Source organism: Onychomys torridus, chromosome 6, assembly GCF_903995425.1.
Source record: "Onychomys torridus chromosome 6, mOncTor1.1, whole genome shotgun sequence".
Taxonomy (NCBI): domain Eukaryota; kingdom Metazoa; phylum Chordata; class Mammalia; order Rodentia; family Cricetidae; genus Onychomys; species Onychomys torridus.
This window is the reverse complement of record NC_050448.1, coordinates 56,949,823-56,968,246: the sequence shown is the minus strand read 5'-3', so window position 1 is coordinate 56,968,246 and position 18,424 is coordinate 56,949,823. Positions and strand designations below refer to the sequence as shown.

The 18,424-nt window shown below is 43.5% G+C and overlaps 1 protein-coding gene across 1 annotated transcript; it reads left to right on the top strand.

The window, feature by feature from the left end:
• The first annotated feature begins 9,744 nt into the window (after nt 1-9,744).
• On the top strand, nt 9,745-10,038 carry LOC118585262 (ataxin-7-like protein 3B). The gene has a single exon (XM_036189586.1). The coding sequence runs from the start codon at nt 9,745-9,747 to the stop codon at nt 10,036-10,038; it is 294 nt and encodes a 97-aa protein (XP_036045479.1).
• The last annotated feature ends 8,386 nt before the right edge of the window (nt 10,039-18,424 follow it).

Sequence of the window (18,424 nt, the reverse complement as noted above, 5' to 3'; positions counted from 1 at the left end):
TCTCCTCCTCATAGGAACCCTTAAAAAAAGGTGGGAGCTGGCCTCACACACAGCTTCACAGAGTTAAACAAACGCAACAAAAACAAAAGTAACACACTTCAAAACAATATGCTACACCAAACAGGACCTTACATTTTGCTTGTGTTTTAATAAACAAGACAATAACAAAGAAACAAGGAAAGCGCTCACGGCTCATTCAGCACCCTGTTGAGCTACCCTGTTTTCAGGCCACACAGCTATGGGTTTTCAGCCCTGTTTCTTCATTTCTAAGGATTTGCAGCATGGTTTCATTGAGGCTACAGATGTCTGTTAAGATTGGAGTGAGTGTCTTGTGAAGAAAAGCAAGTGTGTGTGTGTGTGTGTGTGTGTGTGTGTGCGTGTGTGTGTGTGTGTGTGTGTGTGTGTGTCTCTGTGTGTGATACTATATGCTGCTTGTATCTACTCTACAAAAGTTCAGCCAATTTTAGGTTCTTATGTTTCTCATGAGGCAGATAGAATTCAGTGACATTAAAATTTAAGAGAATCCCCCCACCCCACCCCCAGAACCTAGAGAGGGCTCAGTGCTTGAGAGCCACTTGCTGCTGCAGAGAACCTGGTTTTTCACTCCCAGCACCCAAATGGCAGCCCACTGTAACTCCAGTTCTGGGGATCTGACACCCTCTTGTGGCCTCTACAGGCACTGCGAGGACATGGTGCACAGACACACATGCAGGCAAAACACTCGAACATGTCAAAATAAAATAAATAGACCTTTAAAAAATGAGGCATGGCATAATAGCAGATCTTTCTTTTTTGAACTAGAACTCAGTAGGAACCAACAAAGCTGGCTTAGAATATCTTTTTGAGAAGTTCTATTTAGAACCACGATTGTGATTCACTGTTACGTTTTCCAAAATTTGAACCACCAATTGTCTTAGTTAAGGTTTCTATTGCTGTGGAGAGACACCATGACCACAGCAACTCTTACAAAGGGAAACATTTCATTGAGGTGACTTACAGTTCAGAGGTTCAGTCCATTATCACGGCAGGGAGCATGGCAGCGTACAGGCAAACATGGTGCCAGCTACATCTTGGTCAGAAGGCAACCGGAAGTGGACTATGGTACTGAGTGAAGCTTAAGCAAAAGAGACCTGAAAGCCTGCCTCCACAGTGACACACTTCCTTCAACATGGTCACACATACTTCAACAAGGCCACACCTCCCAATAATGCCACTCCCTATGAACTTATGGGGGCCAACTACATTCAAACTATGACACTAATGGTCTTTGATTTCACTACTGATGAGAACTACCCAAACTGTTGGAAGAGCTCCAATAAGCTTTTAATATTAAGCAAGCAAAACTATTTGTTGTATAGATTCAGAAAAAAGAATTTATAGCCATAATATCTTGAACCTATGTTTTAAGACCCATAAATATGACATCTAGTTAAGCCTGCACCGCTTGTCTCTCCTGTCTCCCTTGCACACATAACTGTTCTTCTTCATTAGCTCAGTCCCCAGGGCTTAGCCCTCCCAGTCCCTCAGTCCTGGCTTCTCTTGGAATCATGCTTTCTCAGGCTAGGCATCATGGTGGACGACCCCCACTCCCCCTTATCCCATTCTTTTCCACCTAACTTGCTGCACTAACAGTGTTAACTACTTTTCTTATTGTAGGGGGGTGGTGAGGAAGACAAATGACCTAAGAGAGATGATTTTGTCCCATTTTGTCTCAGCGCTTCGGGGAATACTCCATTGTTGCTGGGAATCCTGGTGGCAGATATGGCCCGGTCTGACTATAGAATCATCACACCAGGCAGGAAGCAGAGAGAACAAGACTGGACCCAGACTGGGCCTTCAAAGGCCAGCCAGGCCATACCTCCTTAGCCTTCACAGTCTTCCAAAAATGGTGTCGCCAGCTGGGGACCAAGCACTCAAACACAGGAGCCCATCAAACCTTACCTCTGGATGGAGTTCAGCCTTTCCCTTCTACTCCAGAACCCAGGGTGGAGAAAAAGACAGAAGTACACAGCTCGAAGCTGCCAGTGGGGTGGTCTTCAGCGGCACGTGCATGCGCATCTTGTGGTAGGCCATCCTGTTTCCCACTGTAATTGCACCCACAAGCTCTCAGCAGCAGAAGCCATTGTTAATCCTCCCCATACGTGTTTGGAACATAAGAGAGAACATGGCTAATCTCCAGTTTTCCTGAAACCTACAGTGGGAGTTGACTAGTCAGGAAGCATTTCAGCTGCAGGTGAGCATGTTCTAGAATTTGTTTTAAACAAAAACAAAGTCTATTATTTCACATAAGAATTCTCCCAGGAGCCAGGCATGATGACATAATTTATAATCCCAACTAACTGAGAGGTTGAGACTGGGAGAGTGTAAATTCAAGGCAAGCCTAGGTCCATAGTTAAATCATGTCACAGGTTTTCAAATATTTAAAAACTGTTGGTGAAAGAGATGGGCTCAGTGGCAGAGCCCGTGCCTAGCCCAAGTTCAAACACAGTAGCACAAAAAATAAAAAATCAACCCCGAGTCCAATCTGTGGGCCCAACCAAGTCCACAAAGACCCACATGGCTTTCTCTTCTCCGCTGCCTTCATTTCATTCTCTCTCTGGCCCACCCCAGGTGCCCCAAGACAATTATTCAGGATCCAGGAAGCAGGTCCAGATACGACAACAGCCAAAGAACGGTGTGAGCCACCCATGCTATAGCTCCTTTTTAAAATATAAAACTTTGCTCCCTCTGAAAACCTCCAACTTTCCTCGGGTCTCCTTTCATCACAATGAATCACGTGACCTGCACTAAGCCGACCTCTAACAGAGCATTTCTACTGCCTGTTCATTTGAGGACACCTGACACTGAGCTCATGGCAGAGGCTAGGAATGGTGACATTTACACAGATGATTCTTGACTTGATAGGAGTCAGCACAAAGAGAAGAAAAATAGTAATAGTCAACTCAAGAGATACTCATGACATGAACACGTGGAGAGCTTGGCACTAAGAAATAAATAAAGAAACAGTAAAACTAAACATAGTCCCTTCCTCGGAATTCCTCATAGCTAGTGGAGAACCAGAAAACGCCCCAAGCTTCCATGAAGGTGACTTACGTGTCACACTGGAGACAGACACTGAGAGACGGACTTCAGGGGAAAGCCTTCCTCAGGCTGGACACAGCTTGGCCCTCCTCCACATGGCTGCCCTCCTCTGACACCCACCACGTGGCTCAGACGCCATCCCCAACACCAGCTGTTTTACTAGGGGCAACCTGCACTCTTAAGAGTGTTCCCAACGGTTTCTGGAACCTCTCCACTGTTTCTGGAAAAATGACAAATGACCAGACCTGGTTTTTTTTGTTTTGTTTTGTTTTGTTTTTTTAAGTGACTCTTCTCTGGAAATAGAAGCTCTGGGGTTTGCTGCCAACGGCCAGACAGATAATTTACGAGCTCGCATTCTGCAAGCATCAAGTGCAGTAAAAAAGTGATGAAAGTCTTTGCGGGCTCCACATGAAGGACCCGCTTACACAGGGTAGTTCTGGTCGCCCCCATTCCCAGTCTGGGTCACAAGCTACATGCTTTAGGCTATTTTAAAACGTCTGTGTCTAAGTCCACAACTGGATCAAAGGGTGGCTTTATGCCCTAGCCCTTTCCCAACGCTCTTGGGAAGATCAAACGTTGATAATAAACTTCAATGGATAGATCTATGAAAATCACCGTATTTCCATCTCTGCTAAATCAAAGCAGCTTCACCGAGCAGGTGGCTCCGTCATCTTCTCTGCAGACACTGACCAGGAGGAGACAAAGGGTGCCTGGGAATGAGGAGCTGCAGATGAAAGGGTGAGCCACCATGCATCATCTGCCCGCTGTTCTGTACCATCCCTCTCCGTCCCTAACTCCACTCAGCGGACTGGCAGGAGATAGTCACGTGCGCATTCCTCTACCTCTGCAAACACCCAGGACAACAAAATCTTAAGCTACTCAATTTTTTTTTTTTTAGTTTAAGTAATTGGTTTTTATTGTAATATAAAAATGTAATGAATACCAAAAAAAGTACAAATGGGAAAAACAGAAGCACCTTAAATATTCATAGTTCTAACAACTCAGAGACAAGTGTTAACTTGTTGATGTATGCTTCCAGAAATTTCTGCACATCAAAACAGATCTATACATATACATATTGTTTTAATCGAAAGACCATATCACATTTTCATTTACTAAATATATTTTGGTCATCACAATTGTCCATAGATATATGATGGTACATTACTTAGCTATATATTAATTTAACAAGTTGTCATTCTCTTCTTAGCTATAAATATATTATGTCCAGTGTTCTTATTAAAGTCACATTTTAAACAATGTCTATTTCTATTTCTTAATCATTTTGCTTTTTAAGAAAATGTATTTTTGTCCAGGTGGTGGTGGCAGCGGCAGCGGCGCACGCCTGTAATCCCAGCACTCAGGAGGCAGAGGCGGGTGGATCTCTGTGAGTTCGAGGATAGCCTAGTCTACAGAGCTAGTCCAGGACAGGCTCTAAAGCGACAGAGAAACCTTGTCTTGAAAAAAAAGAAAGAAAGAAAATGTATTTTAAAATACCATATTTCCTATACTTCTTTCCTGTCTAAAATGAAAAGAGCAAGACAATATAATGTCATTTGACATATTAAATATAATATAAATGTCACTTGGTTGTCCCAGAACTTTCTGTAGACCAGGCAGGCCTTGAACTCAGAGATCTGCCTGCCTCTGCTTTCCTAGTCCTGGGATTAAAGGCATGTGCTTTTTTAGACAGGTTCTCTCTGTGTAGTCCTGGCTGTCCTGAAACCCCCTGTGTAGACCAGGTTGGACTTAAGTACACAGAAATGTGCTTGCTTCTGCCTTCTGAGTGCTGGGATTAAAGATGTGCATAACCACACCTGGCTGATTGTCTACAGTTTTTAAGTCATGTATCTCCAAACATTCTTTGAGATTGATTTTAAGTTAACTTACATACATGCATTTAGAAAAGCATTAAAGTGTAGAAACAAGAATTAAAAATATAAAGAAAGAGTGAAGTAAAGCAGCCAGGTATTAACCTTACTATCACAAAAGCCACCAAAGAAGCATTTCATGTGTCTATTCTCAAGGTCTGGTGTTTTCTTTGGGCCCTAGGGATTCAGAAGAATATCCTGGGTACCTTCACATGAAGAAGACACTGATTAATGAAAATTTTTTCCATCCAACATTTTTTCTTCCTAAATCTAAGGGTACGAAATTAAGTGTATTTCAAGCAAAAATGCTTTTGTAGAAAAACCTAATGCAGTGTAAACACAAGGCTTTTGACCTGATATCATCAAGTGTCCACCATGTAGAAGCTAATTCTACTGTCCCCACCTGTGACTTCCTCCCAACATCCTTCTGTTAAACCACACATGGACGAGACCTAAAGAAGGCCTCCAGGACTTCTGGGGGTCAAAATTCACCCCAAATCTCTGCATATGTCCAAAACCCACATAACCATGAAAGTCATTTCCTGAAATTGAGTTGCAGGTAATTAGAACCTGGTATGTCTGCCACTAAGTGTGTCATGGTGACCATAGAGAATCCTGGTGTTGTTTGATGTAAATGAAAGTTGCCAACTCAAAAAGCCCTCAGCTGTCACTAATGTGAACCGGGACAGCTGTGAACAGCCACAAACTGAAGATGCTTTTCTCAAAGCATTTTTATGTCCATGGGACATAGATCTGAACACCATTTCACCTGCCTTCCTTCTGGAAGAAATACTATGAAGAATTCATGTGTGCACTATGGCCCATCCCCCACCCCATCTTGGCTTCCCGATATCTTTTTGTTGCTCTGAGAATGAACCCAAGGCTTTGTGCATACTAGGAAAGAAGTAAACCAGTGGGCTCCATCCCTCATTTCCCTTACTTCTCTACTCAAGTACTATTTCAGTGAAGCGTCAAGCTGAGAGACAGCGATGCTGAGGATAGATGTTAAGGAAGAAGTGATCGCTTCAAACCTTACTAAAAAGTCAAAGCAAATATTCTTTGGAAAATGGCATTTGAATGAATTTTTTCTGTTGCTTAGTGTTTGCTGAGATCCAAGCATTTTATTCTTTCAATGCTAATAACTTAACACATGTTAAGTCTTCTAATGTGCCTTATTTTTACAGTTCTAAATATTTTCTTCAAATTAGATAGTAAATCCTAGCCACCTTGGGATACTTTGGTTCTTCTATACCACAGTTTTGAAAATAGAGCAAATTCACAGAAAAACACCTATTGACATGGAACTTCCTTCCACCTCTACCCATTTTTTTTTCCAAAGGGTAGGCCAGGGAGGCCATGGTGAGGTACACAGATGTAGGAGGTTGTACAGCATGCAGCAGAAGCTGGTTCTCTGGGGAGGGGCTAGAGCTGACCCAGGAGAAGATAGAGAATAATAAGAAGATGAACAACAGGTGTAGGAGTCTGCAGAAATGGAGAATGTGCCAGGGCTCACCCAGAGCAGGGCATCCAGATACAGAGAGCCACGCCAGGTGATGGCAGAGGCAGGGACCAGCTGGAAGGTAGTAACTGTTAGTGCCAGTAGTAACAGACTCTCACAAGAAGGCTCAGAATAGAAACTGGGGCCCTGAATACCAGCCCCACACAGGAAAATAACAGCTCAAGCTTACCAAGACTTAGTTCTCTCACAAATACTGGAAATAGTCACTGAAAGAAAAACAGTGACTTTAGTTAAAAGATAAAAAAGGAAGAAAACAATAGAGGAAGGGAAGAAAAAGATGCAACCAACCAATTCCACACACAATACACAATCCACACCATTAAAAAGAAAAAAAAATACCTCCTCTGAAAATCACTAATCACATAGTAATTAACCGCAATGAGATGACCTGGAAGAACTTTCAGAGAATTCAGAAGAATAATTATAACTCTTTACACAACTCAAAGAAGACACACAGATGCTCCAAGAAAACAAAAACAAAGAGCCAAATGAAAGAAATAAGGTGGTTGTACTGGCTAGTTTTATGTCAACTCCACACAAGCTAGAGTCATCAGAGATGGGGGAGCCTCAGTTGAGAAAAATGCCTCCATTATATCAGGCTGTAGGCAAACATGTGGGGCATTTTCTTAAGAAATAACTGATGTGGGAGGTCCCACATCAGTTATCAGGTGCCACCCCTGATTTGGTGGTCCTGGGTGCTATAAGAAAGCAGGCTGAGCAAGCCATTGGGAGCAAGCTAGTAAGTAGCACCCCTCCACGGCTTCTGCATCAGCTCCTGCCTCCAGGTTCTTGACCTGCCTGAGATCCTGTCCTGACTTCCTTCCATGATGAATTGTGATGTAGAAGCATAAACTCAGTAAACCCTTGCCTTTCCAAGTTGCTTTGGTCATGGTGTTTCTGCACAGAAATAGCAACCCTAGCTAAGACAAGTTGGTACCAAGGTAATGGAGTGTTTCTGTGACAGACCAGACCATATTAGTGGGGAGGATTGTGGAAGGATGTTGGAACCTGGCCTAGAAAAGCCCTTGAGTTGAGTGCTTAGCAGGCTGTTCTGTCGGAGCTTGGAAGAAGAGAATGTTGAGAAGTATAGACAATGAAGGCCCAGCTTGTGAAGTGTCAGAGGGAAGTTTAAAGACTCTTCCAGGATATCATGCTATTTTACATTAAGATTCTGCCATTCTGGTCAGCTGGGGATGAAGAATTGTCCATAATTAACAAGCGACAGCACCACTGAAGTGATACCTTTGGGTTACTAGGGAAATTGATGCGGGTTAGCTGGAGCTAAGGAACTAGAGGTGATTAAAAAGAGACAAGTATCACTGAGGTGAAGCTTCCTGGGATGTGTTTCCTCAGGGTCAGCACACAAAAATTGTATTTCAAAGATGGCTGAGGGTGTACCTCATGCTAACAGCTGAACTTGGTAGAGTAAGGGTCACCAGGTGGTGCTGGTTGTGAGGGCATAAAGGGGACATAGAGAGCAACTGAGGCTTGGCACTGTGTGGCGGGGCTGGAGTCCCCGAAGAGAGCCCAGAAGAGATTATTTTTGAAATTGCAGCCCAGTTACTGCAAGGGACCTCAGTATTTTGGAGATGCCAGTACCATGGCATGATCACTCAGAACAGCAGCAGCAGTGGAACAGAGGCAGCTGGAGCCTAGAAGACAAGCTGTGTGTGCTACAGATGGCAGAGCGGGGAAGTGACCCAAGCCCCTTGAAGGGGCCCCGAAGATGGTGAGAAAATTCCAGATCATTAGACACTGAGTATTTACACTGTTGGAGCTCGGTTTTGTTTGGTTCAGTTTGTGACTGTACCCTGGCTCTTCCTCTTGAAGAAAGTATTTAATTTTGATTTTCACAGGAGCCCACAGCTGAAATAATCTGAAATTTTAAAAGAGGGTTTGGATTTTCAAAGAGATGATATTCTAAAGAGACTGAACTTTTAATGTGTCCGAATTTGTAAGAACTGTGGAACTTTTAAATTTATTTATGTCTTATATTGTAATATTAATATTAATGGTCCATCTTGGGGATAAATGAAAGAGAGAAGGTTCTAATTGAAAAATGATGTGTTTGTGCATTGTGTTGACAAGGGGTCATTTGTACTGGCCGGTTTTATGTCAACTTGACACAAGCTAGAGTCATCAGAAATGGGGCAGCCTCTTTGAGAAAAATGTCTCCACAAGATCAGGCTGTAGGCAAGTTTGTGGGGCATTTTCTTAAACAGTGATAGATGTGGTCCCGGGTACTATAAGAAGGCAAACCATGGAGAGCAAACCAAAAAGCAGCACCCCTCCATGGCCTCTGCATCAGCTCCTGCCTCCAGGTTCCTGACCTGCTTGGGTTCCTGTCCTGCCTTCCTTCAGTGATGAACTGTGATGTGGAAACATAAGACAAAATAAATCCTTTCCTTCCCAAGTTGCTTTGGTCATGGTGTTTCATTGCAACAACAGTAAGCCTAACTAACATAGTGGCCACTATAAGATATGAAAAGAGAATTCAATAAAGATATACAAAGACAATTATAGACCAATCTCCCTGATAAACATAGATGTAAATTCTCAGTAAAATGCTCACAAACCAAATTCAAGATCACTTACAAAAGAGCATTCCTCATGACCAAGCTGGCTTCATTCTGGCAATGCAAAGATGATTCAACATATGTAAATTAATAGACTTCATCCATAAATGGACTCAAAGACAGAAACCACATGACCATCTCAAAGGCATCAAAAAAGACTTTTGACAAAATTTAACATCTCTTCATGAAAAAAAAGGATAGATTAGCAATGGGAGGAGCATGTCTCAACATAATAAGGACTATGTGCAACAAACTAACCTCTAGCACAGTGATGCATGAAGAAAATAAAACTAAAAGCATTGCCACTGAGATAAGGAACAAGACAAGGGGGGGGGGGTCCACTCTCCCTGCTTCTATTCACTATAGTACTTGAAGTCTTAGCTACAGCAGTAAGACAAGGAAATCAAAGAAAGATAAATAGGAAAAGATGAAGACAAAGTATCTCTATTTACAGATAATATGAATCTGTACATGAGACGCCAGAGAAAGGCTGGGTGAGGCGCTTAGACAGTTGAGCAGTGAGTCGGCCAGCTCAAAATCCCAAACGTGGGTGTAGTCAGAGGTGGGCGAACGTTGGGGGCTCTGGAGCAGGAGCAGCCGTTGCTGTTGCCGACCCGGAGGGACATGGCCCAGAGAGGCCTGCAGGCCAAGGAGTCTCTCTCTGCCCGAGAGTAAAGACCAGCGCTTACCAGTTAAGATGGAGGAGATCTCGTTGGCCAACTTGGATACTGACAAGCTGGAAGCCATCGCCCAGGAGATCTATGTAGACCTGATAGAGGATTCCTGCCTGGGACTCTGCTTTGAGGTGCACCGGGCGGTCAAATGTGGCTACTTCTTTCTGGAGTTCGCAGACACGGGAAGCGTGAAGGATTTGGGCAGTCAGCCAGTGGAAGACAAAGGAGCATGCGGCCTCCCGCTTTGCTCCTTTCCTGGAGAACCTGGGAACCGGCCCCAGCCAGAGCTGCAGCGGTCACCTCCAGAATTCCAGTAGTCACAGCATGAGTGACCAGGACAATAATGTGGACTGCTCCCGTGGCTTGGAGGAGTAAGTGAAGTTGAAGGGGAAAAAAAACGAAAAAGAAAAAAAAAAAAAAACCCAGATAAAAGTCCCAGTTACCCTTAAAGATCTTAGCATTTAAAAAAGAAAAACAAAACAAAACAAAAAACTCAAAGATTGGAATTTGAATCCATTTGAAATGGTACTCAGTGCCAGCTCCAAAATCCTGGGCAAGACAATGTCCAGGCATCGTGCTGTATTTTGAGCTTTATAAATACACCTGTATGTACAGGATCCCTGTACTGCCCTCAGCGTAGAAAATACTTCTGTTTCTCAGATTTTGCATCTGCTTGATGTCAAGGGCTTCCTGCAAAGTCTGGATGCGGTTGATGGTCAGGCCATAATCGGCCAGCTTTGGTGGACTGCTCCTCTGATTCCTAAACCTCCAGTTGGGCCTCTTTGATACAAATGGAAGTCCGGTATGGAACTTGGATACTAAAACATGTTAATTCCCATTTGAATTTGGTAGAAAGCCCTGGACCTTGTCTATAAGAAATTCAGAATCGCCTGTTTTCCAAAGGGCCGGCATTTTCAGTGATTTCAGCTGATGTGGGGACAATGCCTTGCCTTCAGCTCTTCAAAAGCCCTGTCTTGCCATCCCACTCAGAAGCAAAGGTCTGGCAAAGGACAAGGTGGTTTGCAAACAGTTGAAGGTTGTGTTTTGGTGCTGTGAGGGTGAAGTGGACCTCTGCAGCTGCATTGCCAACCTGGAAGATTCATATCCTGAATTACTGTGGACATAAGTTTGGTGGGACAGTCTTTTCCTACTTTTGAGTTACTGGTGATGTAGGCAGCCTATGGGTCTGTCTCGATCATTATGACAGGTCACACTGTCCTCCAGGGGTGCCACTGAACTGTTGAAGAGCACAGTGGCCAGGCGGGAGGGAACTTTTTCCAACTGCCCTCAGTAATGTGAATGAGTTCAATGCTTAGAGCCCTGAAACAGGCCTTGCTTCCCCCGTATGGTTGCAGAATCTCCTCTTCCTGAAATTGGGCAGTCAGACCTCTGCTCTGGTGAATTCAGACTGTCGACACCTTCTCTGCCCTCACAAATGACAGCACTTCACTCGGTCCACTGGACCCTGTTGGCAGCAGTGGCTGTCTTTGTTCTTGGAAGTTAGGCAAAGACCTCCAAAAGTCCCTGACTCTGGAGGCTGGAATAGAAGTGAATGGGAAGTGACTGGTGGATCAAAACTGTCCTCTGATTTAGCCCTTCAGTGGGGGTTTTTGGAGGGTGGGAGTCCTGAGGTGAGCAGAATAGAACGGTGCTACTCTATCTGAAATGTTTTCTCACTTCCTTCTGTGCCCCAGTAAAGGGTCCAGCCTCATCTGTCTGGCTTGGCCATGGTCCTGTCACTGGCTCACTGGCTGTCTGAGGCAGCTCATGGTTCCAGGTGCTGCTTACCACTCTAGCTTTTATCTGGACCAAGTTCAGTTCATCTTCCAGTGTTCCTGCTTCTGAAGCCGACACAGGTTTCCTGTTTTGTTTTTGTTTTTGTTTTTGTTTTTGTTGTTGTTGTTTTTGGTTTTGTTATTGTTGTTCTCTTCAGTTTTTAAGGTTTTATGTTGTTGGCTTTGTTTTACCTGTTTTTATGGAAGACTCAGAGGAGAATCTTCTCATGGCTCCCTCTGTTTGGATTGGGATGGGAAAATAACTTACTTTTGTGTGTAGGTGTGTGTGTGTGTGTGTGTGTGTGTGTGTGTGTGTGTGTGTGTGTGTTTACAAGGCAGTGTCATGCCTAAACATTTCTCTTATATAGGACTTCCTTGCTACTATATCTTCTGGCTTTGACATGAGTTCTTTCTTGCCATTGCTCCTTGGATATCGCCCTGTAGGACTTAGAGCAGAACCAGGAATGCTGGCATACACAAGGATGGAGTTAGCCCTGCTCCACTTGCCTGACCCTATTGTGTACATATTTTCCTCTTCCCGGGTTCTATTGGAACTGTGTGGACTCATTTAGGTCACCGTACTCAAGAGTCAAAAACACCATAGTGACTGGGCCTTGAGACTATCTATTGCCTTCTCAGAGTTTTCCAGCTCAGGGTTCATGCCTAATTACAGTTTGATGGATCCCTCAGTCCAAGCATTATGAGAATTTAGGGGAAAAAATGAAACCTTGGCCAGGAACTAAAAATACCTTAAAAGGATGGCTTGCTACAGGAGTTCTTTCAGCATTTAAAGCAGTCTTAAGGCTCCTGGAAACACAATGAAAGGGGAAATGGCCATGGCCCGCTCACTCTTGCCTTCAGCTAGGAAGCTCAAATGTGACTTGAATATTTCCTTTCTTGTCTGTTCTGGGTAGAAGGTAAGAAGTGGGCGGTAGTGTGGGGTGATGGATTGCTCATATGACTTCCCTTTTTTGTTCTGTTTTCTGTCTCCAACGTTTCCCTTAGGGCCATGGCTCCCCATCCCGTGTGGAGAGAAGGTGGGCTCAGTTCTTTGGCTATTGTTGCCCTGAAGGAACAGCTACTTTTTCGGGAGCTAATGTTCTCCACCATATAGTTGACAGTGGTTAGGAACTCTTTCCCTTCCCTGCTTTTCCTGGAACAGCAGAAGCCTATCCTTCCTCTTCAATTAATTGTATTAACAACTCTGTGGTCCTATTAGATATCTGAGTGTGTGTGTATGGGACAAAGGGTTCTTTAAATTTTCTGTGGTTTGTGGTTTTTTTTTTTTCCATAAATTAGTTCCCACCACCACATGCCCAGGGGCCACTGCCTGGCATTATCACATGCTGGGATCATTGCGGGAGGGTAGCGTGAAATTTACCTCTGTCCTTTGCTTTGGAGATTCTTATTTTTTAATAAGTAATCCATCCTATACAAATAGCTAATTAACTCTGTGTGTCCCCCTGCCCATCTGGCTGCTGGTGTAAATAAATTGCATTTTCCCATTGCTAAACAGTAATAATACAATTTTTAAAATACTTTTTTAAAAAAGAGATGCCAAAGACACCATCAAAATCTCTTAAATGATAGAAAATTTATACACTAAAATCAATGGTCTTCTTATATGCCAATGACAAATATATTGAAAAAGAAATCAGGGGGAAATTTCTACTCACAAAAACCTGTTTTGTGAGTAGAAATTTTGTTTCTATAAAAACAAAATTAAAATACCAAGGAATAAACCTAACCAAAGAAATGAAGGACCTAGACAATGAAAACTTCAAGCCATTGAAGAAGAATTGAGGAAGATGCTAGGTAATAGACTTCCCACATGACCAGAAGTTTCTACTACCTTCTAATAGTCCTACGGGCTAAGGACCAAGATGTTACTAATAACACATGAACCTTTGAAGGAAATCCCACATCCACACTACAGCAATGATGTATGGCCCTCACACGTACCAGATACTTCTCAACACTTGATAATTGAAGGTTCTATGGGGCAGACATGGCCTAGACAACATAAAAATGAACTACAGTCCTGCTCATGAAGAAAATGACAAGGAAACTTGGAGAAAATGTTGATTTTTAAACACATGAGCTCATCAAGGCATCACCATTTGTGGTGGTGTAAGTCCTAGATGATTTTGTCTTCCTAGTATACCCACCAGCAATGCTGAAATAACTTAGCCTCCATAGCTGCGTGACTGGTGTCTTTATATCCTAAGATGACACCACCACCACTTTGTAGTCTGAACAGTCCTACACTTCCGACAAACTCTGACTCAAAAATGACTGCTAACACTTTTTAAAACCTGGGTATCAGGCTTGGTTCAGGGTTCCTTTCCACCTCAGTCTCTTCTGTCACCCCATACAGCCAACCAGAGTTCTAAAGTGCAGGCATGGATGTAGTTCACCTCTGACGACCTTCGTTTCTCCCTTACCACAGACATTTGCCACTCTGGATTCAGAGAAGACTGGAACTGGAGCTATGCAATGAAACTCGCCCTGTGTGGTTGTGTCTGAGATGTTGGTGGGGAGGGGTCCTTCCCATAATGAGGCAGCATCTGCATCAATGGTGCGCATGTGAAGCTTCAGGTTGGGCCTCTGTGTGTCTGAAACCTCAATCTCCAAGATCCCCTCCACAGAACAACGTATGTCCTACCCCACCACAAGTATGTGTCAAAATATCCAGAGCCACATACTCTCTCCTTTCTCTTCCCCAAGTGAGGGAGAAAAGTTGAGAAGTACATCATATATCCAGCAACAGAACAAATGTCAAGATTCTGCACCTAAGTAAATATTTGGAGGGAGAGGCTGACAGTCTCTGCTATCCCAAGATGCCCCAAGTCTGCATGAGGATGTTATTGAGAATGAGTCACTTGGCTCTTTAGACAGAAAAAGCAGCACTGCCTCCTCCACGGACAGGGAAGGGAAAGCATCAGCCATAAATTTTGAGTGTTTACCCTCCCTCAAATTCTGGGAAAGCACGAAGAAACGGGATGGTGAGGGTGACTAGTGATAAGTAATGGTGACACTGTCATGTAGGAAGTCCTGATGGCTATTAGTGGCTCAGAGAATCTCAGTGCCATGTGTTCTCAGCTTGGGTTTTAGACACACTTCTGAGACAAGAAAAATCAAACTCCATATTCTTACACACAGGTGGATATTAATACCATTCTTAACTGCATGTCTTAAATTTTCTATCTTCTCACAGTAAAAAAGATTTTAGTTGTTTAAAGGTATGTTCCAGAAGACTCTCCAAGTCAGAGTAAATGAAACCATCTGCTTTTTAATACTTCACATTTTATGGCTTCAAATGTGCTGTGTACAGCCAACCCCAGAGGAGGACAACACTAACTCACATGGACAGAGATAGAGCATGAGCCAGGGTTTCCCACATATGGGATTCCTGAGGCCACCAGAGGCTACAAATGAGCATAGCAATTCACAGGAGAGGAGGACCTAATGCAGGTGACTTCTATCTGAGAATCCGAGGATTTCTCATGAGCAGTGGCATGAGCATCTCATGGAATCAACTCTAACACAGCCAATAACAAGCATGGGCCACACAGTGAAAGCCCTGAGCTGATAGTCTCAACTCTACATTTACTTGGTTGATTTCAGCAAGAAACAAAATTTTCTGTATCCCTTTGTAAACACATGTAAAATGCACCATAGGTAGCCTTAAAGGTAATGTAGGATCATAAACACACACACACACACACACACACACACACACACACACACACACACACACACGTATGGCTTATATAACACAAACAGCTGTCCTTACTGATTTTTTTATTATTGAAAGGTCTTGGGACTGACATTCAAGGGAGACACTGAGAATGATTTCCTTTGGGGGTAAAAAGTTATTAGAAGAGTTATTAACACCATGGTCACATATACAGAAAGACAGACAACAGTGTGGTGGGAGCCCCAGTGATGATTCAGGCCCCAGAACCATAGGAAGGCAGATACATGGTGGGACTATTCAACTCCTCAAGGCAGGTTAAGGGTCTCTTCTTACAGGTCTCAAACAAAGGAGAGGGTTTCACAGAAGGAGCTTGGAGCCAGGCAGGGGGAAGGAAGGGAATCTAGGGAAAGAGTATTTGGATCCAAGGACATGCAGAATCAAGGGGAGGAAAACAGCTGAGGTGTACACATTAAGTGTGGGGTGGGGAGTGTTGGCACTCTGAGGTCTATAGACAGCCTTGAATTGGGAATGGACTAGCCATTCTTCTGGAAGCTAAGCACCTAGGAATCTATTTAGAGGGGTTAGAGCTTCACAGACAGACTCTTAGTAGGGGGTTGGCCATCTTCTTACATCCACAGTGCCTATAAAAAAGCAACTTCTGCAAGCAGGCAAGGTAAGGAGTAATCTATACTGAACCCTAATAATTATGTTCTCCTAGAATTAATCTATGAATTTTTAAAAGGCTTTAGAAATGTGGGGGCTGGGAGGGAGGAAAGAATGTGTTAGTTCATTTCCTGTTACCATAATGAAATATCTAAGTATGTAGTTTGAGTGAGGAATGACCCCCTCATTCAGGTATTTGAATACTTGGTCCCCGGTTGGTGGCACTGTTTGGGGACCCTAGGGAACTTTTGGAAGGTATAGCCTTGTGCAAGAAATTCATCGCTGGGAGCAGGCTTTAGGGGTTTATAGCCTCACTCTAGTTGACATTCTGCATCCTGTGTTGATCTCTCTCCTTCCTGTTGTTGCCACTATACCAGTCCTTCCCTGCCTTTATGTATTGGTGAAGTTATTAAGGCCACTCCACATAGTTAAAAGGGAGGTTTATTTTGTGGGGTAACTTACAAGTAAAGGGATAGGTAACAGGTTTGGGGAAAGGTAAAGTGCAGTCCAGCCATGTTCTCTGGAGAACTCTGCTTGGTCTACCTCCAGTGTCCAGGATCCAGGCACCAAGAGAGCCAGCACATCCAGATCTTGGGTCTTAAGGGCTCCCTCTCAGCCCCACCTTGTAGGCATGACAGTTACAGGAAGCCTCAATGGGGGTAGTACTTCCAGGTCAAAGCTGGAACAGCTACCCACTACACTTATGCACTCTATCCCTCTGGAACCAAAAATTAAAATAAACTCCTCCTTAAGTGGCTTTTGTCAAAATGCTTTATCACAGCAAAAAATAAAAATAAAAATAAAATTGTTGTGGTTTAAATGAGAATGGCTGCCATAGACTCATGTTTAAATGTTTAGTCAACAGGGAGTGGCGCTATTTGAAAGGATTAGGACGTGTGGCCTTGATGGAGGAAGTGTGTCACTGAGGAGTGAGCTTCGAGGTTTCAGGAGCCTAATCCAGGTCCAGTGGTTCTCTCTTTCTGCTGCCTTTGGATCTAATTAATCCCCGCTATGAGGACAATGGACTAAACCTTTGAAACTATAAGCAAGCCCCAATTAAATGCTTGTCATGCCCATGGTTTCTCTTTGCAACAACAGAATACTAAGACAGAACTTGTTATCAGGGAGTGGGGTGTTGCTGTGACAGGCCTGACCATGCTGCTTGTTGGTGGAATGTGGGCTTTGGGACTTTAGATTAGGAAAGCAGTTGAAGATTTTAAGTGGAGCTTAAGGGGCCATGCAAGAATGAGAATGGAAGATTGGTGCTGAGAGCAGAGTAGATCATGAGGAACCAGCTCAAGAAGTTTCAGAGGAGAAGAATATTAGTAAGTATCCAGAGGCCATTCTTATGATATTTTGGAGAAAAATATGACTGCTTTTTGCCCTTGTCCAAAATATCTCCGTAAAGCTGAGTTGAAGAGTTTTGGATTAATGACATTGGCAGAGGAGATTTCAAGACAGCCTGGTACTAACTTTGTCACACGGTTATTAACTGTGTCTAACAGCTATTATAGTAACTGTCACATGGTCACTCATGCAGATCTGTAATGAAAAGGAGCAAGGTATATGAGGAAAAATATGAATGTACAGGATTGAGGAGAAAAGGGGCACCCGGAAGTGTAATGGAGCTAAAGCCAGTGCTCAAGGAGATAAAAAGATGCTAAATAGAATAAAGGAAGTAGTGACCTCCTGGCAGGATACCACCCAGATAAGCTTCCAACTTGTGGAAAGGAATTAAAGAAAAGCTTAAACAGTAAAAGAAACCACCGAAAACAGAAAGCAGATGTAATTTAATAAAGGGGCCATGTTCCAGCCTCAGCAAGCAGCAGAACTTGGCAGCTTTAGCTAAGTGATTCTGTCTTCAGAGCCAGTGATACAAGAAAGGGGTTGTGGAATCTGCCTTTGTGACTAAAGAAAGCCACTGTGGCCAGGCATGTGTCAGGGGTGTCCCTGCATGGAGGTCCAGAGAGGCCATTGTGTGGAGAAGTGAAAATGAAGTCTGGGTTTTGATGTTGGAGATGCCGGAGTCATGGGATACCCGCCAAGGAGAACTGCCAACAGGGTGTGGAACAAGCCTAAGAGAAAGAAGTGTGTTGCAATCAAGAAGGCTAAAAGAAGTTAGAGATCTAAAGAGAGCTCTGACATCAGATGTGTAGATGCAGAGTTTGGAGTTTGCCCAGCTGGTGTGTGGTCTTGCATTTGGCCAATATTTCCTCACTATGCTCCTTTCCCTCTCTTTTGGAAAGTCAATGTATATTCTATACCATTGTATGTTGGAAGTATGTGATCTGCTTTTTTTTTTTTTATGTATACAGTATTCTGCCTGCATATGTCCCTGTAGGCCAGAAGAGAGCACCAGATCTCATTACAAGTGGTTGTGAACCACCATGTGGTTGCTGGGAATTGAACTCAGGACCTCTGGAAGAGCAGCCGGTGCTCTTAACCTCTGAGCCATCTCTCCAGCCCAGATCTGCTTTTTGATTTTGAATTTTCAGGGGGTTATAATTAAGAGATTGCCAAGTGTCTCAGAAGAGACTTTGAACTTTGAAACATTGTTGAGACTGT